The 27,922-nt window shown below is 34.2% G+C and overlaps 1 protein-coding gene across 5 annotated transcripts in view; it reads right to left on the minus strand.

Moving 5' to 3' along the window:
* The window catches only part of LOC111514313 (rhomboid-related protein 1), a 59,106-nt gene that overhangs the window by 11,629 nt on the left and 19,555 nt on the right, over window positions 1-27,922 (minus strand). The window contains exons 1-3 of one of the 5 annotated variants that reach the window (XM_074183445.1): window positions 17,157-17,486; window positions 12,610-12,812; window positions 6,994-7,287 (exon numbers count right to left, since the gene is read on the minus strand). In XM_074183445.1, coding sequence (XP_074039546.1) covers window positions 6,994-7,287; window positions 12,610-12,812; window positions 17,157-17,237 — 578 coding nt within the window. In that variant the 5' untranslated portion in view covers window positions 17,238-17,486. Of the gene's footprint in view, window positions 1-6,993; window positions 7,288-12,609; window positions 12,813-17,156; window positions 17,487-27,421; window positions 27,476-27,922 lie in introns of those variants that run through there. The other 4 variants (XM_074183444.1, XM_074183442.1, XM_074183441.1 and 1 more) reach the window with 4 other exon arrangements.

Below are 27,922 nucleotides of genomic sequence, written 5' to 3' on the forward strand. Positions count from 1 at the left end.
TTCTTCTCACAACGAAAATGATACCTTTAAAAAATCCTTTAATAGCATTAATTATCGCTTGAAATTATTTTTTTATTGATTTTCGATTTAATCGATTTTTTCTTCAACAAAATTAATGTCCAAAACGATTCTTCTGGAAAAATCAACTAAAATCGAAACCAATTTTTTTCCAAAAATCAACATCCCTAACCCTCACTTTTCCTCGCTTCGGTAGCCTCGGTGAAATATTTTGTCACTAAACAGTTGTTCCTTTGTAATTCAAAAATTGTGTATCAATGGTTTTAGCTGACATGGAAAAAACAAAAGAAAAAAGTGGATTTGAAAAGAGGAAAAATAGAGAAAAAAGAAAATTGGAAAATGCTGGAATAGACCCTAAGCAGACTAAAGTCAGCAAATTCTTTCCAACTACAACTTCAACACCAAAGTCAACATCAGTAGAATTTCAAAACGACGATGATCAAAGCTCCACGGAAATCGAATTTCATCCAGCAGAACAAGAATCCCTATTCGCCAGTTCATCTACCAAAAGACATACCGAATCAAGCTATGAAACATTGGCTACAAAATCGCCGCTAATCCACCAAGAAATTTGTAATGACGAAGGTATAGTAGAAATCAAGCAGGAGAACGAACCGGTAAAAGCTGGACCTGAGACTAGTGTTAGTCGAGAAAAATCCTCCGTCGACAGAAGTGTTAATGACCAGTCGTTTTTCAATAATGAACAGAAAGATAACTCCGCACTCACTGATTCATTTGATAAAGAACCAATGTCCGAATCTGAATTATTATTTTCTGCGAATGCACCGCTAATAGTATCGAAATTCAACAATGACAAAGCAATTTATAAGAATCGGATTTTGAACGAAGATCAGAAAAGAATGCTTTTACTTGCTGGCCCTTGTCAACCTACAGACACTGATATGCCCAATGGCAAATTCAAACTCACAGAAAATGGGCGCCATTTCAACTCGCAGTATAATTATAAACGTATGCAGAAGCCTTTCGACGAAAATGATCTTAGCCCTTGGTTATCATACTCACCGACTCTACATTATGCTTATTGCCATTATTGCTGGCTATTTGGAAATGAGGTTACGAAAAAAGGTATATGGTGCACTGGTTACACGGATTGGAAACATGTTCAGCGATCCATTTCAATTCACAGTTTGAGCAAGGCTCATCTCCAGAATGCCGTTGCAGCAGCAAGTTTTCTCAAGAAAGCTGATATCAGTCATCAACTAAATCAACAAATTAGCGAAGAAGCGAAAAAATGGCGTTACGTCTTGAACATTTTTTTTGATACCATAAGAACTTTGTCTGGCTTGGGTGTCGCGTTTCGAGGTCATCGTGAAAAAATGGATGAAGAAAATCCTGGTATATATTTGTCTATCATCAAACTCATCTCCCGACATAACTCGACTCTACATGATCACATCGAATCCTCGAATCGGATAAAGTACTTGAGCAAAACGATTACATTCGAATTATTGAATATCTTGGCTGATCAAACGCGAAATTTTATTATTAATGAATGCAAAGAAGCAAAATTTTTCACATTGATCGCTGACTCAACAACTGATGTTGCTCACTTGGACCAAATGGCTATATTGGTGCGATACGTTACAATCCAAAAATATGAGACAGGAGCCAAGGAACTATGCATCAAAGAACGTTTTTTATGTTTCATTCGAATCAAAAAAGGGGATGCTGTCTCGATTTCTCATGATATTATTGGGGTCTTGTTTGAAAAATATCTATTTGAAAAAATTCATTTATGTGGTCAAGCTTTCGATGGCGCGCCTGTTATGTCAGGAGAGCTGAATGGATTGCAAGCACTTATCAGAAGATATGTTGGAGAGAAGGCCTTCGTTCCGTACATCCATTGTACAGCGCATCAACTCAACCTGGTTCTATCTCATGCAGCTGAAAAATTCGCCAGCCCTTCAATCAAACTCTTTTTCGCAACATTACAGCGAATTTTCAACTACTTCTCGCAGTCTCATCGGCGATGGGAAAACCTTTTGGATGAAAGCAAAAATCTGTCTCAAAATACAAAATCTTTCGGCATTCAACTTCTGGAAGAATTGAAACTAGAACTTTTTGAGACCAACTCTGACTGTCGAAGAGAGACACGAGATGAACAGTGTGCTGTGCCACCGGAAGATATCGAAAGCAAATCGCTATCACAGAAACGAAGACTCCACATCAAAGGCTTGAGTGATACTCGTTGGTCTGCACGGTTAAAAGCAGTAGAAGCAATCATCCAAAATCTTGACTGTGTTGTCAACTGTTTAGAACGAGAAACATCGAGAGAAAGGGCTACCGGAGAAGATATAATGGACGCAAATTCTCTACTTTCGGCGATCAATTGGCTATTTTTGCTAAATCTGACATGGTGGCATTCAGTCCTATCATTCATTGACATTGCTGAAATGCAATTACAAAAAAAAGAAGTTGATCTTTTGATGGCCCAAAATTGTCTTGAAAATGTGATGAAGAACTTGCAAAACTTGCGTCAGGAGAGCAAGTATGATTCTTTCGTTTCGAAAGCTAAATCTCAATGGGAGAAGATGGGATGGAAGAATCCGGATTTTCCGATCATTAGACAACGACGAACGAAAAAAATGCCAGGCGAGAAAGCAGAGGACAGTTCTCTGGATATGGCAACGAAACATCGCATTGGGTACTTCGAAGTTCTGGACAGAATGTGCAGTGAGTTACAAGAAAGGGCCAAAGGTTTTGATGAGATTAACTCACTTTTCGGATTTCTCAAACCTGAATCATTCAAAAACATGGAAGAAAAAGAAGTTGAAAAAAATGTGTGCAATTTGATGGAGAAATATCCAAGTTTTTTTACAACTGCCCTGAAGTATGAGCTAATCAGTTTTGTTGAGATATATTTCTCACAAGAACAAGATTCTAACAAGCATAGTCCATTGCAATATTTGAACTTCATAGTTGAAAAAAATTTGATCAGCAGTTTCCCGGAGTGCTGCAGTTTATTGCGTTTGTTCTTAACCCTTCCCGTCAGCACTTCCAGCGCCGAACGAACAATGAGTTCATTGAAAAGAGTAAAAGATCGTCAACGTTCTACAATGAGTGCAGAAGCATTGGACGATTTCAGTATACTTTTTATTGAACAGGAAGTCGCCAATCAAATTGATCTGGATTCAACCATCGACGTTTCGCGGAGAAGAAAGCGAGAAGAGGTTTCAAAAATTAAAAATTTATTTTGGTTTCGTAAATTCTAAAATATGTAAATTTTCTCGATGTAAATAGAATACAACTTTTATAATGCTCATTTATAATAAATGAAAACATTTTTATATTCAATAAATTCTTAAAACATATGTCTTTCACTTTCCATGGAACACCTGACACAACATAATTTTCTAAGGGGGGGGGGCCTAAAGAAATTTTGCCCACTGGGCCTTTTTCCTTAAATCCGCCACTGTCATGGAGTTCAACTTTTCTGATACATTTTTACTCACACGGACATTTTTAGAGAAAAATTAAAAATATGCTATAAAAATTTTAACATGACTGGTGCAAAGTTTCAATAACTTGGTTATTTTCTAAATAAACGTCAGTACCTTCAATTTTGAAAAAGCAGACACAACTCAAAAACTGCAATAAGTATTAACAAAATTACTAGAGTTGAAATTACATTAAAATTTCAATATTCAGAATTTACAGATTATTTATAAACACTAACTAGGGCGCTAAGGATGCTTTATCACGTTGAATAAAGTTTTTAAGTAGGTCTTAACAAACAAAATGCATGCTATGGTAGTGTCAAGTTGTTGATTTACTTGTCAAATTTTTAACAGTTATTCTTGCAATAATGCTGTCTCTTCAGGAAAGAATAGAAATAGTTTTAATATGTGGTGAGAATACACCATACCGGCAAGTAGCTAACATTTTTAATGAGCGGCATCCAGGAAAAAATGTTCAACACATACTACTGTGTCAAGGATAATGTCGAAATTCAGAGAAACAGGATCCGTAGCAAATCAATTTGAGAAAAAGCACACTCCAAGTAAATATGATGAGGAGGCCCAACTTAACATTTGTTTAAAAGTTATTGAACACGGGCAAACGGACATAACCGATATTATAAAAAATACCGATTACAAGAGAGAAAGTGTTAGAAAATTTTTATTAAAGAATAAATTTTGGCCTTATAAGCCAAAATTTATAAACACATTAAATGAACGAGATTTTGATGTCTGTTTGGGGTTTTCATTCTGGTTTCAAGGAGAGAGAGAAGAAAATGTAAAGTTTCCATATAAAATTTTATGGACCGATGGTGGGCCCAAGAAAATCCCAATTTCACAGTTGAATGTGGTAATCAATATTCCTTTAAAACTAATGTATGGTGTGGGATACTTAACGACCAAATAATTTATCATCCGTCGGTTATCTCAACCTTTTAAATGAGGTTAGTGAAGTTTTAGATAATATGCCTTTAAATATTAAATACGACCTATGGTATCAGCTTGATGGCGCACCAATACATCACACGGTTGCTGTAAAACAGTCCCTCCAACAAATGTTCAGAGGCAAAGTTATTGGACGTAACTGGGAACATTATTGGCCACCTAGATCACCCGACTTGACACCTTTAGACTTTTTTCTTGTGGGGTTATCTGAAACAAAAAGTGTACCGAAGTAGACCATTTACTGATATACAACATCTGGAAAATACCATTCGCGAGTGCTGTGCAAATATAAATTCCCGATTTATTAAAAATGCAGTTACAGATGTCAGTAGAAGGACCATAATTTGTATTGAACGTGAAGGACGACATACTGAAATGTAGGCTATAAGTGTTTGACAACCTGATTTAGATCAATAAGTAATTTTTTTTTTTTTTAGTTGCCTCTGCTTTTTCGAAATCAAAGGTTAGTTTAAGAAAATAGCCAAGTGATTGAAACTTTGCACCAGTCATGTTGAAATTTTTATAGCAAATTTTTAATTTCTCTCTAAAAATGTCCGTATAAGTAAAAATGTATCAGAAAAGTTAAAATCCATGATGAGTTTGTTATGTATACATGAATTGATGACAATTAACCGGACTTGTTTTTTAAAATAAAGGGGATATCTGTCAAAAATAAGCAAAACGTTAACTTTATCCTAGTTGCATAAAATTTGGCATATGGATATAAAATTGCCGTAGACACAACTTTTTCAAGTAACTTTTTGTTAACTTCGATCTAGAAATGGACTTTTCAATTTTTTTCAAAAAAAAAATTGGATTTGACAAACACTGAACGTCAGTGGGTCGAAGTTGGCCCCATCATTTTGAGTTAAATTTAAAGCACAAACAAGTGCCGAAGTTAAACTTCATTGAAACTTTTCGAAAAAAAAGTTTCCGATATGGTGCGCACTTTAATGGTGACACTTTATAGGTATGTATATGTATTGAATCATGAAAATCAAAAGATAAATATATGAGTACTATTCTGATCATTTCCATATTGATTTCAATTCAAGGGTCAAGAAAAGTATCTGTGTTATTTATTTGATTAGTTTTGAGTTATTTATTTATTTTTTTGATCTTATTACCGTTGGATTATTGTTGTTATGGTGTTGTTGAAAAAGAAGAGTTTTCTATGTAAATTTGACATTGTCAATAAAATTTGTCCTGACGAAAAGTGGATATTTTTTGGCACGAAAGTTTGATACGAAGTTATATAGTTGTGTCAAAAAATCATAATTCAAGGTCTATACAGCCAGAGAGTTTTTTGGATAATTAAAGGATGATTTGAGGACAGGCAGTATCAATCATAAGAAAAGGCAAGTGGTGCATAAAATTCAAACAAATGAAGATAATAAATTAGCGCTGATGCTTTCAATAGTTGAAAATCATTAATTGAATTAAAACAAGGACTCTATGAGACGGATTGTAATACCAGAGTTAGGTATTGCAAAAATTTATTGAATTCAATTAGCGAAAAACCGAATATTTTGAAAAATGTTTTGTTATCTGACGAGTCCACATTTAAAAGTAATGGCATGGTAAATAGATATGATATGCACTACTACTCAACAGAGAACCCCCACTGAATAAAAGAAGTTGATAACCAAAACACATGGTCGATAAATGTTTTGGAGGGCATAATTGGGGATCAGGTCATATATTTTTTTGATGGGCCTCTGAATAGAGAAGTTTATAGAAATTTCCTCCGAAATGATTCAGTAACTTTGTTGGAGGATGTACCGATTGACACAAGGCTTATGTTATATTACCAAGATGGTGGCGTGCCTCTCCGCAACCAAAATCGGGTAAGGAGGTTTTTTCAACAGGTGGGCTGGAAGAAATGGACCCATTCACTGGCCAGCACGATCCCCAGACCTCACGCCCCTAGATTTCTATCTATAGAGATAGGGTACAGAGGAGGTCTATCGAGAGAAATAAAAGACACCAGAAGACAAGAACAATAGGATCAGAAAAGTTTTTTGGTCTATTATAAGATCAACTTCAAATTAAGTTCGAAGGGAAATTGTTGAAAAACTACATCTATATGTAGGTCAAAATGAAAGATTGTTCGAACATCTATTGTAAATTTGAGCGTTTAATAAAAATAAACGTCATTGCTTCTATTTAATGACTTTTTCATACTTTCCTGAATAATTAGATATATTTCCGATGGGAATAAAGTAGACAATCCCGACCTTTTCTGAAAGCTCATAGTGTGGACTATTCTGGAATGGCTCCAAGTACAGGGTGTACCACATGAAAAAACTGAGATAAAAGTGATCCCGAGTTTTGTATAAAAAAGCGCCGTTCGGCGTTCAATGTATTTTTCTGCTTCGCTTTCTACTTTTAGTGAAGGTGGATTCATGGGTCGGAAAAAACATACTAACTGTTGGTGGTGAATTTGATAAATAAGTTGAGTTAATTTGGCGACAGTTTGCGGTATTATGAAGTTTTGGTTAGATACGTGATACCGAAAAGTTATTTGTCTTGTATTACTTAGAGTTCTTACCCGATATGAACAAACATATACGTCAAAAATCTCCAAGCTTCATGTCTTCTACTTGGATCATAAATAAATTTTTGTGCAGTTATCCCGTTTCCCCTGAGCGTCGAATCCTTCTCGGCGAATTCATCTGTGATGAAGCATGCCACTTCGAAAGCAGACATAAGAACCATAGCTAGTGGTGGAGGCCAACAACTGTAGCTTTCTTCATACCTTCCATCTACTTCGTCTCCAAAATCGCCAGCACCCACCTGCCTGCGTCGTCGACGATGACGTGGCGGTAGAACAAATTGGATATATCTGAAATAAGCAAATTCATTAATATAGTATTCCGGAAAGAATCAAATTGAATATATTCTAGTTCCAGTGGGTAAGTAAAAATAATAATGGATTCTAGCTTCACGAGTGGTTAGATAGAAAAACTACTACTCAGTGTGCCAGTGCCATTCGCTTAGTGTTCTTCTCTAATTGTTTTGGTGGGTAGTGATATCAGAGTCTCTAATAAACTAGATTTTTTATAAATTTCGCGAAAAGTATGAAAGAAGTTGGTAGGTATATAATTAAAACAGTGAGAACTCACTAGAACATATAATATAGGGTCTTTCAGTAAACGCTTCCTATCTTTAAAGTCAAATAAAACAAAGTGTGTGTAAGATACCATCGACATTTTTTATTCGTTTGAAATACCTATTGATGCAATTATGTGTGGAATACATCAGGCTGAACTTGACCGATGACATAGGTTATGTTGGCTTTGAGGAACGCTGTTGTTTGTGGCTCATTCGCATACACCTGCGACTTGAGAAAACTCCACAAGAAAGAGTCTAACGGTGCCAAATCGCACGATCTAGGTGGCCAGTTCACCTCCACGTGATATGACCACGTCCTAAAATCGCTCGTGCAAACAATGTGGCATTAACTGTTTGGTACGTAGCGCCGTTCTGTTGAAACCACATGTTGTTGATTTCCAGATCATTCAATTCTAGCCAAAAGAAGTTGGTAATCATCGACCTATAGTGCTTGCCGTTAACAGTAATGGCCTGGCTAACGTCCTTCTCAAAGAAATATGGACTGGTGATGCTGCCAGCCCAAAATCCACACCAGACAGTGTGAATGCATTGGACGCTCTTGGATCTCCTGTGGATTGGTATCGTCCCAAATTCGACAGTTTCGTTTGTTCACGTACTCATTCATCTAGAAATAGGCATTATCGCTGAAGATGATTTCTAGAATAAAATTAGGGCCAACCACTCCAGAGCCCATTCAGCGAATATACGTCGTTGTCTGTGGTCGTTTACCTTCAGTTCCTGGGTCAGTTGAATTTTGTACGGGTACAGGCCCAAGTCACGATGCAAAATTCGCCAAGTTGTGGTCTGCGAAAGACTGAGTTATTTTGAGCGATGCGAAATCAATTGCCTCGGATTCCCCTACACACTCTCACAGACAGCGGCAATGTTTTCGATAGATCTTGCGTTTCGTCGACGTATGGGTGTTGATCGATCGTTTACTGAACAAATGGACCCAAATTTATCCACCACATTGCGGTAGGACGATTATGGCGACCCTTAAATGGGCGAAACGCGCAGTACGTTGCCCGAACAGAACCTCCATTTTGATAAAAACTTTCATTATTTGCACGGGTTGTTGATCGGTATATCCATCTTTGGTGATTTGGCGAAACAGACTAAATAAATGTCAACTAATTTGTCCGATGTAGCTTCAACATGATAGCAGTTATCAATTGTCAAAGTTCGGAAGTTCCTGTTGGAAGACCATATACAATCACAACTAAAAATATACTTCGAAACTGGAATAGGATATTTGCCCAACTTCATATTCACGTAGTAATATGTTTCTATTGAATTTTTCACAATAATGTTACTTCAAGTTGCTTGATATTACATGACTATTCGGTAAACAGTGCATCACTACAGAAATTTTAAAAAATTATTAGGTACAATATCAAAACTCATATATACTCCAAATTGAAAGATATGACATCTCTATTAGACCTCATTAATTTTGTTTATCGTTTACTGTGACTGGACTGGAATGTGGTATATATAGGTCAAATTAAACAATATTCAAAAAGTAGACACAAGTAACATCAACAATGAGCAAAAAATCCAATGAAATCGTCTTAACTACCCACAATTTCATCATCGGACCAGAACCTGTCATCGGGATCGCTTTAGGCTTTGCCAAACAAACATTGAACACCTGGATAAAATTTATGGACTTCTGGCAGAATCTTCCAGGATGGGTACACTCCAAATTCAATATTTATAATAATAAACTGTAAGAAATATTTTTCTCTCATGTAATTTCACTAAATTAGGAGTAAGATAACATGAACTAAGTATAAATAAGTATCTATCAACAGAACAATGTGTTATTTGCACTTAGTATTAATAGCAAGTGAAAATCATATATCGTTCTGGAATGTGTCCACAGTTAATCATTGTTGTTTGATGTGTATCTCCAGGGACGGAACCAAGGAGGCGCCAGTTTTTGGGGGGCGCCAAATGATGGGGTACCAGAAACATCATCAAAATCAGTAACGGCTTCTTAATCAAATACATAAACAGAAGTTTTATTGAGAAACGATTAAGTTGTGAAGTTTCAGTGCGAATTCCCTAATTCATTTATACAGTGTGGCCATTTTTAATGGAAACACCCCTCTAAAATTTGAAGTTGTAAATCGATTTTATTATTTTTTTTTAATGTTGAGTACTAAAAGGTCTACCTTGGGACAAAATTTGAAATGTTTATTAAAGTTTCAGGGCATACTACGATATTTTTTCTTAGTCGAAAATCGGGATTATTTATTAGCGATTTTTTTATTGAAAAAATCACTACGCCACTGGATTCAGGGTGCCTCTAAATAGGTGTGACAAAAATTTCATGAAAACATATTCATTATTAACAAAGTTATGGCAACTCAAAAATTCGAAAACTCACACAGCTAACAGTTACAAAAAACACCCTGTATCAACAGATATAGCCATGAGAATATTTTTTTTATGATTTCAACAATAAAGTGCCTCCAGATAAAAAAAAACAGATAGCGTTAATATTTTTAATAAAAATAACGGAATTACATTCACACAATTCAACTAACAATGAAGCAAAAACTTTTAATAAACGTAACTAATAACTAATTATCGAAATGTTTCGATTCAGTGCAACAATTATTTCTAACTCATATTCTAGTAGCCTCTACTAATCCACCACGTATTTCGATTCATGTGTCGTAGCGCTTACGAATGTTTCTGATTACGTTGCTTAGTTCTTGAGGGCTAATATCTGCACATACCTGTCGAATTCTTGCACAAAGTTCATTTCTATCTCTTGAGCGGTTTTTGTAAACATTTTGTGTGAGAAGTCCCCAGAGAAAAAAAGTCCAAAACTGTGAGGTCTGGAAATCTGGGTGGCCACTCTATAAACGGACTACCACGGCCTATCCATCGGTTTGGAAAATGTTCGTTAAGCCATTGCCTCACAGCTCTGGCATAATGAACTGAACACCCATCTAACTGGACAATTAAATTTGATCGTTCATCGATTGGCAGCTCTTCAATATCCCACACCAAACGTTGATTTTTTGGGAATACTAGCTTTTACAGTTTATTACCCAGTTAGGATTATCCGCTGCCCAATAGCGACAATTCTGTGTCGGTATATAAAATATTTTTTAGGAAATTTATATATTTCAAATATTCCCCTTGGGCCCATAAACAATATTCCAGGCGTCTTGCTTCGTCACCTTCTTTTTGCTTGAAAGGTTTAATATTCTTCGCCTTGCGACATCTCCGAATAGTTTCTCGTGGAATACTCAAATCTAAAGTGGCATTCCTTATACTGGCATTAGGATTATTTCCAAAATAATCTAAAATGATTTGATCACTCCTGTTTCGTCTTTGTACAGGATTACTTTTTAACATCATTTTTGATACTGCACCAGTTTCATTGAATATTTTATTTATTTTATTTACCGTACCGCAGCTAATTCGAGGACGATCTGGATGTCTCTCATTGAATACTCTACAAACCTCTCTAACGTCATCTCCCGAAAGGCGTACAATTTCTCAATCTTGCAGCCATGACACTAAATAATTCGAAGAACTGTAAGGTGAATATTGTTGACAATAGTACACTTGAATCTTTCACAAGTGTCAAACTGTAATATCATGGTTCCATGGCAACTAAGATTTAAATTGAAATATTAGGCCTTAGTTTCATTTAATTTGCGTGAAAACTTGAATGTAATTCCGTTAGTTTCATTAAAAATATTTACGCTATTTCATCTGGCGGTACTTTATTGTTGAAATCATAAAAAAATATTCTCATGGCTATATCTGTTGATACAGGGTGTTTTTTGTGACTGTTAGCTGTGTGAGTTTTCGAATTTTTGAGTTGCCATAACTTTGTTAATAATGAATATTTTTTCATGAAATTTTGGTCACACCTGTTTAGAGGCACTCTGAATCCAGTGACGTAGTGATTTTCTTTCAATAAAAAAATCGCTAATAAAAAATCCCGATTTTCGACTAAGAAAAAATATCGTAGTATGTTCTGAAACTTTAATAAACATTTCAAATTTTGTCCCAAGGTAGATCTTTTAGTACTTGACATTTCAAAAAAAAATTATTAAAATCGGTTTACAAATTCAAATTTTAGGGGGTGTTTCCATTAAAAATGGGTCACACTGTATATTAGGGAGGTGTTTGAGTATTTTAAAAATATAGGCCTATTAGATGACACATAGTTTACGATAAAAAGATAGCACAAATAACGAAAAGAGAAATGAAAATTTCTATGTTTTTTACCACTTTTAATTGTAACTAACGTTAGTGCAGTTTCGTCCTACACGGACATTCTCAAACTAATACAATAAACTAACAATGATTCATTACATTCGCCAATATATACCATTCAGGTACTTTTGTCTGAGTACTTGAATTTACAGTTCACAATGCGGATGTGACAATTTGAAAACCGGAGAGTAAATTAAATCGATTTGATTATTCAACAGGGTGCACCCGCAATGTTTATGCTTGTAAATTTCCAAATATTCTAAATAATTGAGTTTGCAACCCTTTCTTGCATAGTGCAGAATTTCCGTATCGTTTAGATTCGGAAACTTGTGGTTGCATGCCAAGGAATGGTTTGAAAACGTCGAATAATTTTTTTTATTGTTATTGTCGGTTCTCTTGTTAACTGATTCTGTTGTGACATATTGTATTTTTTTTCCTTATTTTTTCCAAATCAAGTATTCGTTACATATATTGCAAAATTGGTAATATATGCACATACTATTTAAAAAATATATCAAAACGTAGAATGTCAATCGCTTTTTTGCATCATAGAAACGAATGAATAATTATCTATTCACAGTACTTTTTGAAACTACTGTTATATGTTTTATGATGAAAAAATTATTATTCAATTAAAATAACACCGTCATTTTTTTACTTCACGAAGCTATAGGCATTTTGGTAGATTGGGCACCCTTGGGAGGGGGAGGGGAAGGCGACAAGATTAAACCTTTACCTCGCCCAAATAATAATCCTAGGTCCGGCCCTGACAACTCTTATATTCATTGATGAGAAAGCTACTTACGTATTGATATATCGTTGAAAATGATGTTTGATTCGATTATCATCAACCATTTCTTGCATTTCCTCATAGGAGATAATCCCATCATTATTTGCATCGCCAGCTGTAAAAACTTCACAAACTGTTTGTCTCGGTATCTCATCATCTGATCCTATTAATTCTCTAAATTCATCCAAATCTAATCCCCCGGATTTATTTTTGTCAAACTGGAATTAAAAAAATAATATTGAACAATATGTAGAAGAGTAATTAATGGGGAATGTTCCTCAATTTGGGTTATTACAGCAAATGCAAGTTTGAACAAAATAAAGTTGAGTTTAATTCATGAGTTTTTCAAATTCACTTCGAAAAGTATTCAAATTGATGTTTCAAATGTTGGGTTTTAATTTTTAAAGGGGTTTGTTATTCACATATTGGCAACAGCGCCTATATCAAGTTGAAATAATTTATACGTACCTAGATATTCTACTTTAAAAAAGGAAAATTATCTCTATAAATAAACAATTAAGGCAAAATATAAATTATAAGTCAATACCACCTCCACAAGCTACATAAACAACATTTGTTTCATTATTTATTTATATAGAGGAAGATAGGTTAGGTGAAAAAAATGTCATATGTCACTGAACATTTCGGTACTCGGAACATAAGTAAACAGAACAGCACGCCTCTGAAATATGTCATCTTTGTTTGTTTCATACAGGTAACAGATTCATTGTCCTTTATTAGCTATAACCGATGTTGCCAAATGGTGAAATAGAAACGAATCCCTTTAAATGTTGAATGCATTATTTCATTCCTCTTTTTTAAGTATTTAAATAATTTTTTAAAGAAAAAGATTGAAATGATAAGTTTAAAATGCGTTGTTTTAGAGCTCTTTTATGAAAACTACTTGATTTTCGTCAGGAGGAACATTCCCCATTGTGATACATCAGTTGCAGGGCCGTCGCCATGGGGAGGCTGAGGAGAGAGCCTCACCCATCTGCTTTTTCGACTTGGGAAAAAGTTGGGAAATTTTGGGCTGTGAAGATAGAAAAAAAATAATAGTGAAAAAATTAATAAAAATTAAAAAAATTAAAATGAGAGAAAAGAAAGGGAGAGGTAATAAGAAAAAGGAAAGAACCAGGAGAAGATTGGGATTTCCCAACATGCATAACTTGGAGATCCCACACTTTGAAATTCTGAGTTGTTCGAAAACTTCAAAAAGTTTAATTTCTCCCAAGTAAGAGAACAGTCCTGAACAGTCCACAAATTTTGAAATAACAATTTAACAAAATTCCCAACTTTTCGCTGTTTTTTCGACTTGGAAAAGTTGGGAAATTTCGGGCCGTGAAGATAGAAAAAATAATAGTAGAAAACAATAAGCACAATATTATTTAAGTGTTGTTTCCTTTCATTTGTATTGAATATTCCTATACATGGTGGATATGGTGGAAGACCAAGGACCTTGGTCAAAAGTAGAATAATTCCCATTATTATTTTTATAATTACCAAAATTTATTTTTGCTTGTGCATACCCTAACGGGCATAAGCATTCAGACAATCTTTGGATAGCTAAGTAAGAAAATAATATATTATAGTAGTAACTAATCCCTCGGCTTTCATTTTTTCGAAAGTTGGGAAATTTTGCTGGTGGAGTTGGGAAAATTTAAATTCCCTCCCCCCCAGGTTTTTCTTTTCGCTACGGCCCTGATCAGTTTTTCTCTTATTAGAGATCAAGGGAGCAGATGTGTGGCCATGATATAGGAAAAACCATTACTCAGAATTTCAATAGACCACTTCTTGACCAAATGGGGATAGATGATAGCAAGTCTTAAACTTGTAAGTATATCTGTACTGGCTTTTCTGTTTCCGAGTTGTTTCAGTCATCTCGAAGCCCACTGAGTAATAATAATAATATTTATTAACCATTGGGAATAATTCAGCGAGTAATACAATTGATGAAATGGAGTGAATAAATTAGGTTAGACCCATGAAGTGAAGAATTGTACTTATTTGCGTCAGAGAAAAAATACAAAAATACAGATAATAATAAAATACAAGTAAAAATACAAATATAAGTTTTCATATTAACAATATGCATAGACCAGGGTCGATAATTTTTGAAACCAAAAAAATAAGAGTGGGATGAAACCCATTAGAAAAGTAGGAAAATGTGATAAAACGAATCTCAGTGCGGGAAGTGGGAGGGGGTGAGTTTTCACGGGTAAAAAATGGTTTATCTCGATTTCCGGCAATACTACAATTCCTATGGAAAAAAGTTAAATGGCAAAGTTATAGGTAATGGAAAGATCTACAATTCTTTCATTTACAATTTTTTCACATAACCTCAAAATTTATGTGAAAAATTTAAATAACCAAGTTTTGGTTTTTTAGTTTTCTTAAAAAAAAATATTCTACAAAATCTGGTGAAAACTCACCTTTTTATGTCCCAAATAAACGTTAATCTTGTTATTTCTAAATACCTTATCTTGAATTTCAATCACTTATCCATTAGTTTTTATCTCTTTGATGGCATTTCCTCATCGTTAGATTCGACAAACATTTCCAATTCTAGTTGATCTTCGTCTCCAATATTATTTTCAGTCTGCATTGGTTCTTCATCCACAATTCAAACCGAATCATTAACTTCCTCATAGGTTTTTTCTTTCATATTGGAGTAATTTTCAGAACTATGACAATTTGAGCATGAATTTGTGCATTTTAAAAATGTTTTCGACAGCCACATTTTAAATTGTTACACCCAGTTTCACAGCCACAGCTGCAGCAAATAGTTTTAAATAATGCTTTTGGAATTAATTCCTTTTCTGTAAATTTGGGCATAATGCCACGTTGATGTTGCTTGCAGCCCTGATTTGTTGCTGTTAGTTCGTTACCCCACCAAGTTTGAAGCTGATAATATGCCCTGTAACAATGTTGTTTTGCTGCTCCTTCTGTAGGTGGGAGGTTGGCACAAATAAAAGATGATTTATTTTTGCCAATTGATATTTTTGAAATCTTAATTGATTCAGTTGTTATTTTTTCATTTTACATTTATAAATAGATTCGATTAATTGTAATAATTTTTTTTATATCATGTTTACTTGCATCTTTCTTATATAAAATATTGGCCAAATTTGACAAATTTTTAGCGTCTAATAATGAATTTACGATACTTTTCTTTCCTTTTCCGGTAAATCCAGATGTATCGCAACCGGAAAAACAATGCAGAAATACAACAATATTAAAAAAAAATTCATGTTTGAAACTATTAGACGTGAAAAATAGATCTTATTAAATATTAACCTATTTGTTTGTTAATTATAGTAGTATATTTCGATTTGCAATTGTTTCGTTCATCAATGTAACATGGAATCTTACGTTTTTTAAGTAACTAAAGTATACACTTCAACAAATAGCTCAAAATTGTACATAATGATTTAAAAAATTCAAATTCGGGTTTTTTTGACTTCTCTGGGAACATTTACTGTAGTGATGTATTTTTTTACATCAGATAGTAGAGATTTCAACAGATCAGCTTTTTGAAAAAAGCTGATATTTTGACGCAAGAATTTTCGATTGAAAATTAGGGTGCTTTTTTGATATTAAGTCAAAATGTGGTGTATATGTATTTGGGACATAAAAAGGTAAGTTTATACCAAATTTCATAGAAACATTTTTTTTGAAAAAGTTAAAAATAAAAAATCAAAAACTTGGTTATTTGAATTTTTACATACATTTTGAGGTTACGTGAAAAATTGTAAATACAAAAGTTTTAGATCTTTTTATTACCACACCTTTGTACTTTAACTTTTTTCCATGGGACTTGTAGTTTTGCCGAAAATCGAGATAAACCATTTTTTACCCTTAAAAACTCGCCCCCTTCCACTTCCCGAACTCAGATCGCCCGTAATTTATTTTTTCTTTCATTTTTATCATATTTTCCTCCTTTTCTAATGGATTTCATCTTACTATTATTTTTTTTTTACTTTTTATCATTTTTGAAGGCTTCAGCCTTGGTCTAAGAGTGGAGAGCAACTGGTGAAGCCGTCCAAAAAAACGCATTTTTTATTAGGCCCGGGACTTTTCAGCCGGGTGTTAAAAGTAGACTACCTAATTGCTTTGTCCCATTTACAACTCATTCTATCCATTACACCTGAACTTCGCATAAACAATTTTCCTTTTTACTAACAAATCAGGTATGTTCGCACCAAAATATGAGCTATATCAGAAAAATGAGATCAAGGTAGGTGATTTCTATTTACAAAATCCACATTCCGAAAAAAGTCGTAACTGCATACGACAATGTCAAGTGACAGACTACGACATTTGAAAAATTTTTGTTAGACAAGGTGTACCAAAAGATTTATCAATCTTAATATTGCCACAAAATGTTGACAGTAATTGACCTTTTACAAAACCGTTTTGGTCGTTCAGAACACATCATCTCCCATTTATTAGACAGGGTTGAAAAATTCCTAATAGTAAGATGATTCATATTCCAGTCATCACATTATACGTAAATAACTTACAATCTGCAGTAAGCTCTGGGACTATATAGCTACACTAACCTTCTTATGAATGCTCTCATAATATTCATGTTTCTCATTTTTTTCCTCTGGCGAAAGAGTCTCGCTGTATGTATTTTCCATGGTCAGAACTCTCACTGATGACTAGAATTCACAAATAAACTACACCAATATTAATTTTACACTGAACGATTCATTTATCAAGGAACATTGTTAAGAATCCATTTCAAGTAGTTCAAGCAGATTAGATATAAATTTGTTTTATGAACGAACTTTTTTACCAACAACGCGAAAATGATAAGCGGAAGATCAACATTCTAAAGCTGTAATTATTTCAATGTCATTAATCAATAGTAGCGACTAGGAATTTCCTACACCTGCTGTGAATTGTTGGCGCCTTCTATTTTTATATTTGGTACGCAATAATGAGTACAGCATTCAACGAAACAAATAATAATCTACTATACATAGGATCGGACTTCGAAAAAATATTTGAGTGATTTTTATATTCTTCGTTTTCGACAATCCCATTTAGATATCTAGAAAGGAGACACCATGATCTGTATTTCATTAGTTCGGACTTCCATTGTCTAATATTATATACATTTATTTGAAACCCCTGAAATAATCTGTAAAAAATAGAAAGATTAGTTGAAAAACACAACTATATTAAGAAAAAAAAATTGAAATATTAACACAGGATGAAAATTAAAAAATTATTAAAAATTTTTATTACTATTAATTTTTTTTTAATTTTTTTGGTCTTTCGCAGACTACAGCTTGACGGATTTTGCGTCGTGATTTGGACCTGCACCCGTACAAAATTCAACTGATTCAGGAATTGAAGGTGAACGACCAAAACAATGACATAAGTTCGCTTAATGGGCTCTGGACCAGTTAGCAATTGACCCTAATTTTCATCGAAAAATCATCTTCAGCGATGAGGCCATTTTTGGATGAATGTGAAATGCAAAAGCGTCCAATGCATTCCGAAAAAGTCACTGCTTGGTGTGGATTTTGGGCTGGCCGCGTCATCGGTCCATATTCCTTCGAGAATGACGTTGGCCAGGCCATCACTGTAAATGATGAGCATTATAGGTCGATGATTACCAAATTATTTTAGCCTGAACTTGATGATCTGCACACCAACGACATGTGGTTTCAAAAGGACGGCTCCACATAGCTGGATATTCTGTACAGGCGATTTGAGGTATGTTCCCATCGTGTCTGAAAATTGCCACAATCATTCCTCTACATAAAGGAGGCGATCTTGACAACCCAGCTAATTTTAGGCCAATTGCTTTGCTACCCGTCTTGTCTGAAATTATAGAAAAACTGGTAAAAAAACGAGTAATATCCTTCCTCGAGAAAAACAAGGTGATAAATTTATTCCAATTTGGCTTTCAGTCTTCAAAAGGTACACAAGACGCCATATTTTCACTCATGGAAAATCTGTACACCAATCTGAATGACAGAGAATCTGCGGCGGCCATGTTTTGTGACCTAACCAAAGCCTTCGATTGTGTAGACCACATGCTGCTTCTTCGCAAGCTGGAAGTTTACGGATTTAGAGGATCGGCATTACTTTGGTTTGAGACGTACCTTTCTCATCGGCGGCAGAATGTTCTATAAGATGGAATTTCATCAGAGGAACGCTTCATTGACAGTGGGGTTCACAAGGTTCCGTTTTGGGACCGGTGTTGTTTCTCATTTATGTCAATGACTTGGTCCATGTTAACATAAGTGGTAAATTCACATGTTTCGCTGACGACACCACTATCCTCTGGCATAGCAATACATCCTCCAATTTACTTGATCAAATCATCGTCGACATAAGAACGGTTAAAGAGTGGTGTGATTCCAATCTCTTATCATTGAACATCGATAAAACAAAGTTGATCACGTTTAGATGTAACATAGGGGAAGTACACTTGGAAAATGTAAAAATTGAAAATTTGGAGAAAAACAAATTTTTAGGGCTCTTCATAGATGAAAATCTAAAATTTGATTTCCATGTCGACTACTTATGTAAAAGAGTAGCAGCAGGATGTCATGCAGTGAGAGTTGTTGCAAGAGAGTTGGACACTACTATCACAAGATCAGTTTATTTTGCACAAATTGAATCCTATTTACGTTATGGAATTTGTTTCTGGGGAAATTGTGCAAAATTTCGTTTCAATATGGTATTCTCTCTACAAAAAAGAGCCATCAGATATTTATGCAAGGCTAGCTACAGGGATTCATGCCGCCCATTATTTGTGAAGCAACAAATTTTGACCTTAGTATGTCTTTTCATTTTGGAAACAGTGTGTCTTATCCACAAAAAATATAAAAATCAATTTGGGAACACCGCAACTTATAGTACACGTCAGTCTTACTCCGTTTCCCTTCCCACACCTTCTCTAGCCCTTAAACAAAATTCTATTATTTTCATTAGCAAGAAGTTATTTAACCACCTTCCCATTAATTTAAGGCGAATATATAATGGAAAGAAATTCAGAAAGAAAGTGAAAGAATACCTTGTTGGGAGGCCCTATTATAGTGTGGACGAATTCTACCAAGGCTCTATCGAATAATTGACATGTAGCTTTGTGTAAACAAGTTATTGAAACCAACACAATGTTCATTATATATTTACGTTTACTTAATATTCATAAATTCATGTACTTATATTTGTAGCTGTTCAGCTGGACTTAATATTGTTCTGTCCATATACTCTGCTCCGTGCTCCGGTGTTTAAGCATTATTTTATAGTTTATATTTGTTAATTGTCCCTTATACATGTTTTACTTTACTAGACTTTGCCAATAAGATGTTTATATCTTGGGTAATAAAGCATATTTTGATTTGATTTGATTTGATTTGTGGAGGAGATATGAACTGGCCACTGAGATCGTGCGATTTAACCCCGTTGGATTTTTTTCTTGTTGAGTTTTTCAAGTCGTAGGTGTACGCGAATGAGCCACAAATCACGTGGACGGTCTTCAAAGTCAACGTAACTCGTGCCATAGGTCAAATTCAGCCTAATTTATGCACCAATAGGTCTTTCAAACTAATAAAAAATTTCGATGATGTCTCACACACTTTGTTTTATTTAAATTTTAAGACAGGAAGCTCTGACTGAAAGACCCTAGAAATTCACTTTTTTTTCAGTTTGTACTCCAAACATTCATTGCGTAATTGAACAATATTCACAATTAATAGTTGATATAAAAATTAGCAGAGCCACAGGAAAGTAGCAGAATACAAATTGGTGTTTATCTCATAAAGTTTGAATTCATGTTATAAGTTGAATACGGTCATCATATTCAATGATATTCTCCATAGTAGACTGAAAGTACTCGAATGAAAACATGATTAAAGTGAATTAAAAAGAGAGGTCGCTGAATAAAGCACTTCTGGAGACCGCAAACCCAATGTCACTGATTTGTTTATATGTGGATGACCTTAACTTTATTAGACTCTGGAGAAAATGACCTCCAGCAGTCCCTAGGAGTAGTGGAAGAGTGCACACATGCTATAGGGGTGGAATTCAGGGTAAACAAATGTACAACAGTATATTTCAAATGATGCTGGGATTACGAAGAAGCTTGTAAACGAAGTTGTCATAAATGAAGGTTATACAGTGGATTAGATTATACACTGTATTAGAAACTATTGAACTAATAGCAAAAGAACTAACAATACCATTGACATACATAATAAACTGGTCATTCAGTAGTGGAATATGTCCAGCTCCATTCAAGTGTGCTGTTATTTCACCAATATTCAAATCTGGAAATAAACTCAAAGTGGATAACTACCGCCCAATATCCGTAATTACAAACTTTGCGAAAATATTCGAAACCATCTTGAAATCACGCATTGAAAAAATACCAATAATAAATAATAAATTGAAAAATAATTGAAGATCATGATCTTCAGATGATGTGGTGCTGCAGGTTTTTCCGGGTTTTCCTGCAGCTGAAAAAGCAAATGCGCCACTGGAATTAATGAAGTCGCCGCGGAGTGCCAATTAATTTTTATTGTTGTTTTTATTTTATTTTTATCGTTGTTTTCCTAACGAAATATAAAATTTTATCAAACAATCAATTCGGATTTAAAAAGGGAAAATCAACTGAAGATGCAATAACACTAACTAACAAAATCAGTAAATATGTAGACGAAAAATCACCATCGGTATGTATATTTGTAGACTTGAAGAAAGCATTTGATACAGTTAGCCATGATCAACTTCTAGAGGTACTTGAGAATATTGGACTCAGAGGAACATCCCATCAATTCCTCTATAGTTATCTCCATGAAAGGCACCAATGTGTGAAAATCAAAGACACTCTTTCAGTGAATCTCGAATAGTACAATATAGTGTACCCCAAGGGACAGTTCTGGGTTCAACTCTCTTCAATATCTACCTAAACGATCTTTTTATGCTAGATGTTGAAGGGGACATAATAAGCTTCGCAGATGACACAGTATTCTATTACAAATCGGAAACGTGAGCTGTCTGAAAGAAAAAGTTGAAGAAAATTTAAAAGCTATAATTCAATGGTTTCAAAGTAAACTACTGAGTATTAATATGGCCAAAATACAGCGTGACTCACGGTCGATGGTAGCTTAGACGGTTCTGCATGATTTTTCTGAAAATTTCACCTCTCACATTTCCTTACCTGTTCTATCGATCTAAAATATTTTCAGAATTGCGGCGTTGCCACTTCCATCAAAAAGTCCTAGCAACTTTATTTTTTCAAATGGAACACCCCGTATATTAATACATTTTTGGAATTGCTCTGGTATTTCAATACTTTTTTGTTGATAATGTCCTATACCTATCTCTAGCTGTTTTCGAGATGAAAAATAAATTGTGCTAAATATGGTCCAAAACATAGCCTTAATTGAAATTAAGTACATCAGTACTCTCAATTCATGAAGAGTTGATATTTTGATGATAGTTTGGACAAACTTGAAATATTCAAATAACACCAAGAAATCGACTTCATATCAGGGCGTGCTAAAATTACTATTATTTCCATTGTGCATAAAAGTAGTCAAAAGTTCATTATTTCAAATGAAACTCCCTGTATATTACTCGGAAAATTGAAAGATGGTGAAAAATGCTTCAAGATGATGTATCATGTCTCTATACCTAAATCGTCAAGTTTTCTCAATAAAGTCGCTTCTTCTAGAAACATTATTTTTTTTTAGAATTTGGATTTAGGTAGCAGTGGAAATATCAAGCTTATAGCAGTTACTTTTATAAGAAATTCACAAAGAGTTATCGACGGTGTTTCGAATCATCTTCCAAAATGAATGCAAATATCGATTATTCAAACGAAGTTCTTATGAAATTATTTATTATACACATGAACAAAGTGATCAAATCATTGTCAGAACGTGTAAAAAATTCAACCAAATGTATCCTGAATTAACACCAATGAACGAGAGAGTTTGTAAGGTTACAAAATAATTTTTTTTAACTATGGCTCAAAGTTTCCAGGGAACAAATGTACCAAAAATCAGTAATTTCTATGTAAAAAGTAAGATTTTGTGGGCTAAAACATGTGAAAGTACAGACAATAATAGAATAGGATGATTCAAAATAACAAAATTGTATACAAAATATCACATTTTCACAATAAATGCTGAAAATGTTGTCCATTACATTCTAAACACTTTAAAATGTTTTTTTGTACGCGACTTGTGGCTGCTTTTTCAATTTCCTAGGGATCCAGATCTTCAATACTCCGTACTATTCGCCGTCACAATTCTTTTTTGATAGGCACTGGAGTACTGTAAACCCTTTCTTTTAAAACACCCCATGAAAAAAGTCAAGTGGCATTAGATCGGGTGATCTCGGTGGCCAAATTCCACGGCCCTAAACGCCTAAACCAACAATTGTCGAAGAGTTCGTCAAGTTCCTGGGTGGAATGAGCTGGCGTTCCGTCCAGTTGAAACCACGAATTCTTATATTCCTCTAAAGGCAAATTTTCAAGAAAGTCGGTTACAGTCGTCCTTAATATTTGGAGATATCTCTCTGCATTCAGTTTGTCTTCATAAATAAAAAAGCTAGTTTTATTGTTCTTCAAAATACAGAAAACATTCAGGTCACATTTTTCTTGAAACCCCATTTCTTTTGTAACATGAGGATTATGATCAGCCCAAAAATGTTTATTCCTTCTATTGAAAATACCATCCCTTGTAAATTTCCTGTGTATGAATCAAAAGAGATTCACAAAAATGCATTCTACGTTCGAAGTCTTCTGCTTTTAAAGCTTGAACTTTGGTAAATTTATACGGATGCATTCCATGTGATACACCTAAATCTTTTTCTGCACTGCGAATGGAAGCTTCTGGATATGCATTAAAATATGTCAAAACGTTAACAGTATTGTCCTCATTTGAAGTAACAGGTTTTGGTAATGGTGAAGGCGCTTTTAACATGAAGCCATAGTTAAGGAAATCATTTTGTTATCTTACAAACTTCCTCTCGTTCATTGGTGTTAATTCAGGATACGTTTGGTTGAATTTCCTGCAAGTTCTGACAATGATTTGATCACACTGTCCGTGTATAATAAATAATTTCATAAGAACTTCGTTTGAATAATCAATATTTGCAATCATTTCTGTCGATTTTTTGAAACACCGTCAATAACCATTCATCAATTACTTATAAAAGTCACCAAACTGTCATAAGCTCGATATTTCCACGGCTACCTAGAAATCAAATTCTTTAAAAATCATTTTTTGTACAACTGATATTGAAAATCTCTTTGATGGAACACCTACCAAAAAATCATTTAGAAAAGTTCACACATGCAGTTCGTGCTATTGATAATATTAAATCCCTGTGAAGTTACTGACGATGACGAAGTAGTATTCGGTCCAACTGTAGAAAGTCCTTCATGACTAACCAATAATCCTCCTTAAAATAACGTGAGTTGGCGTATGTAGTTGTAACATATGCCTTGTAATCCAAATATCGTGTGTTCAAATCCCATGGACCATATAATTTTTTTTATTATCAGCAGTAACGTTATACAAAAAAATTTGTATGATACATTTGTTGAAAGTGATTTTATTTTGCTCGTGAGTTTGCTCCACTTGCTCACGCTCGTTTTGCAATAATCCCCACTCACAAAATGAAATGCCACTTTCAACACTTGTAGGTAAAACGTGAATAACTATTTTTCCACAAAAACGGCTTTATTAAGAAAACTTGACGATTTAGGTATAGGGACATGTATATCATCTTGAAAGATTTTTCACGATCTTTCAATTTATCGAGTAATATACAGGGGGTTTTATTTGAAAAAATTAACTTTCGACTACTTTTATGCATAATGGAAATAATAGTAATTTTAGCAAGCCCTGTACGATATGGAGTGGATTTTTTGATGTTATTTGAATATTTCAAGTTTGTCCAAACTATCATCAAAATATCAACTTTTCATGAATTGAGAGTACTGATGTACTCAATTTCAATTAAGGGTATGTTTTGGACCATATTTAGCACAATTTATTTTTTATCTCGAAAACAGATAGATATAGGTATAGGACATTATTAACAAAAAAGTATTAAAATACTAGAGCGACTCCAAAAATGTATTGATATACGGAGTGTTCCATTTAAAAAAATATAATTGCTAGGACTTTTTGATAGAAGTGACAACGCCGCAATGCTGAAAATATTTTAGATCGATAGAACAGGTAAGGAAATGTGAGAGGTGGAATTTTCAGAAAAATCATGCTGTGCGTTTTCTAGAAACGTCTAACCTACCATCGACCGTGAGTCACGCTGTATTTTACATCAGATTTACATCTTATGCTAGCCATTTACCAAATTTCAAATCACTACTTATAAAATATGATAATGTGAATCTCACTATTTCTTCAGTAAATAAAATAAAGTATCTTGGTATATATATAGATGCCCATTTGAAATGGGAATCACATATTGACTATTTGGTGAAAAAATTACGTAGTGTTACATACAGGGTGTCCCTGGACTTCCTCTTTTTCTCTCGGGAATTATAGATGCGGTCAAAATATCACCAGTACTTCATATAACTTTTTTTCCTAAAATCCTTCGTTACCAAGTAACGGGCCCTCGAAGTTACAAAATGAAAAATGTTTTTCTTTGATAACTTTTCAAGTGAATATTCAAAATCATCCAAATTTTGGTAATTTACTAAACAAATGAATTCCTTCGATGAGCTTTCATGCAGGAGTCAGTTGTTTTGCTACAAAGTCAGGAACGGACTACCCCCGATGGTCCACACCCCAAAACTTTGAAATGACAGATATTTTTCAACAAATTAGGGTTACTTGGACAATTTTATGAATAAAAGTACTCGTGTGGAAAGTCGATCGGAGCAACGAGTCTTGAGAAAAATGTAGTTTTACTCGACGACATCAAACCCGCTCGTCCACCATTATTTGAAATGAATAATTATCAAAGCAGAAATACTAATGATAACGTTAATTCAACAACATTTATCCTGAGATGTCTACCATTATTCGAAAATATTAGTTTTTAAGGAAAATGGAAATGATAGGTAAAATGTTCATAACGAATTTTTATAATGCAAACACGTTTAACTAACGAAACTCAAGAGCCTCGAAAGCAAACAGAAATGAAAAATCCGCTACAGAAACTGCTCGATATGACCACCTTCTCTCTCTATACATTTTCTTAGTCTGCGAAGACACCCTCTCTGTACTTGAAATAGCATTCCAGGGTCGTTTCGTATGGCTTCACAATGTAATGTTATTCTATTCAACAATGCATCTCTTGTGTTGTTCCTCCAATACAACGGTACGTACAGTCCTAGGAGCGCCCTCACCACCTCGTTTTGGCAAAACTGTACCTACAATAATATCGAAATAAAACAACGTGCTCAAATTAATTATCAATTATTACATACCTGTCTCCCTCAAGCTGCGATCGACACGCTCGAATGTTTCTCTTGACGGTACCGTTCGATTGGGAAAATGCTCGGAATACAGACGACGAGCTTCTGCAGCATTACAAAATGCTCGTCCATAAAATACATGCATATCTGCATATTCATTGAATGTAAACTGTTCGGCCATATCAAAAAAATTCAAAATATCCTATAGAATATTGACAATACAATGATAGTCATATGACAACGCACCACTCAACAAAACAAAATCGTATTCCAGTTTCTCATTTTTTATCAAAACTTTCTAAAAGGTTTTTTTGTCAACATCTGTGAAAGAAATGGAACATAATTATTCCCTGGATATTTTTCGCCTGATCATGTGCAGCCGTTTTTGTAGTTTATTCGTTTGCTTTTTATTAGTATAGTAAATATTTTTTCCGATGTGCGTTTTTTCAGCTAAATTTAGATTCGTGTTAAAGAATTTCTCCCATAAAATTATAATTATCAGTGAAACTCCTCAACAGTTTAGCTGTGAAGAAGAATTTGAAACATTCGAATGTTGAGTTTCATGAGATTCAGATAACTGATCAACACGAAACGTGATTATTCCACACGTATTATGTACATACAAAATATGGAATGAATTCGATATTTCATAGTAGAGTAGCTTGTTAGTTTAAAAACACCACGAATCTACAGAACTTGATATTTCTTTTGAAAAAATATCTGCTATCACAATTGTGACTTAAACTTCCATATAGGTACTGTACTTTTTGTTTACGACTTCATTTTAGCATACTTTGTATTATTCCTGTTATAAATGTTGTTGAATTAACGTTATCATTATTATTTCTACTTTGATAATTATTCATTTCAAATAATGGTGGACGAGCGGGTTTGATGTCGTCGAGTAGAACTACATTTTTATCAAGACTCGTTGCTCCGATCGACTTTCCACACGAGTACTTTTATTCATAAAATTGTCCAAGTAACCTTATTTTGTTGAAAAATATTGAAAAATATCTGTCATTTCAAAGTTTTGGGGTGTAGACCATCGGGGGTAGTCCGTTCCTGACTTTGTAGCAAAACAACTGACTCCTGCATGAAAGCTCATCGACGGAATTCATTTGTTTAGTCAATTACCAAAATTTGGATGATTTTGAATATTCACTTGAAAAGTTATCAAAGAAAAACATTTTTCATTTTGTAACTTCGAGGGCCCGTAACTTGGTTACGAAGACTTTTAGGAAAAAAAGTTATATGAAGTACTGGTGATATTTTGACCCCATCTATACATTCCCGAGAGGAAAAGAGGAAGTCCAGGGACACCCTGTATAGATTGAAATACATGACACCCTACCTAGATATAACTCAAATGATCATGTTACCTTGTTTGAAACTCACCTCTCGTATGGGATAGTTGCCTGGGGAGCAGCAAGTAATTCTCATATAAAAATTCTAGAACAAATTCAAAAATTAACTCTGAAAATAACCACAAATAAAAAAGAACTCACCCCACAGAAGCGCTATATAACATAACATTGGCTTTAGACATGAGGCAATTTTACTTCTTCAAAACTGTTATAAGGCAACACAAAAATTAACATGAACTTAGAAAAATTGAACACCATTATGCAACTCGCCACAAAATGAATTCAACCTATGTACCAAAATCAGAGAAAAATACTTTACAAAAGTGTTATACTCATTTAGCCCCTCGGCTGTATAATCTCATTCCAGCACATATCAAAACAATCGTTGGCATCAATATATTCAAAAAAAAGCTTGACGCTTGGATCTCAGGTTTGCCTAGAGCACAAATACACAAATATGTTGATGTGAAAAATACATATTACTACAATGTATAAATGTCTGTAGAAGATGTATGTGATCAGAGTTGTGTAA

Source organism: Leptinotarsa decemlineata, unplaced genomic scaffold (genome assembly GCF_025532065.1).
Source record: "Leptinotarsa decemlineata unplaced genomic scaffold, Ldec_3_MD MMD2_tig00026340_RagTag_RagTag, whole genome shotgun sequence".
Lineage (NCBI taxonomy): Eukaryota > Metazoa > Arthropoda > Insecta > Coleoptera > Chrysomelidae > Leptinotarsa > Leptinotarsa decemlineata.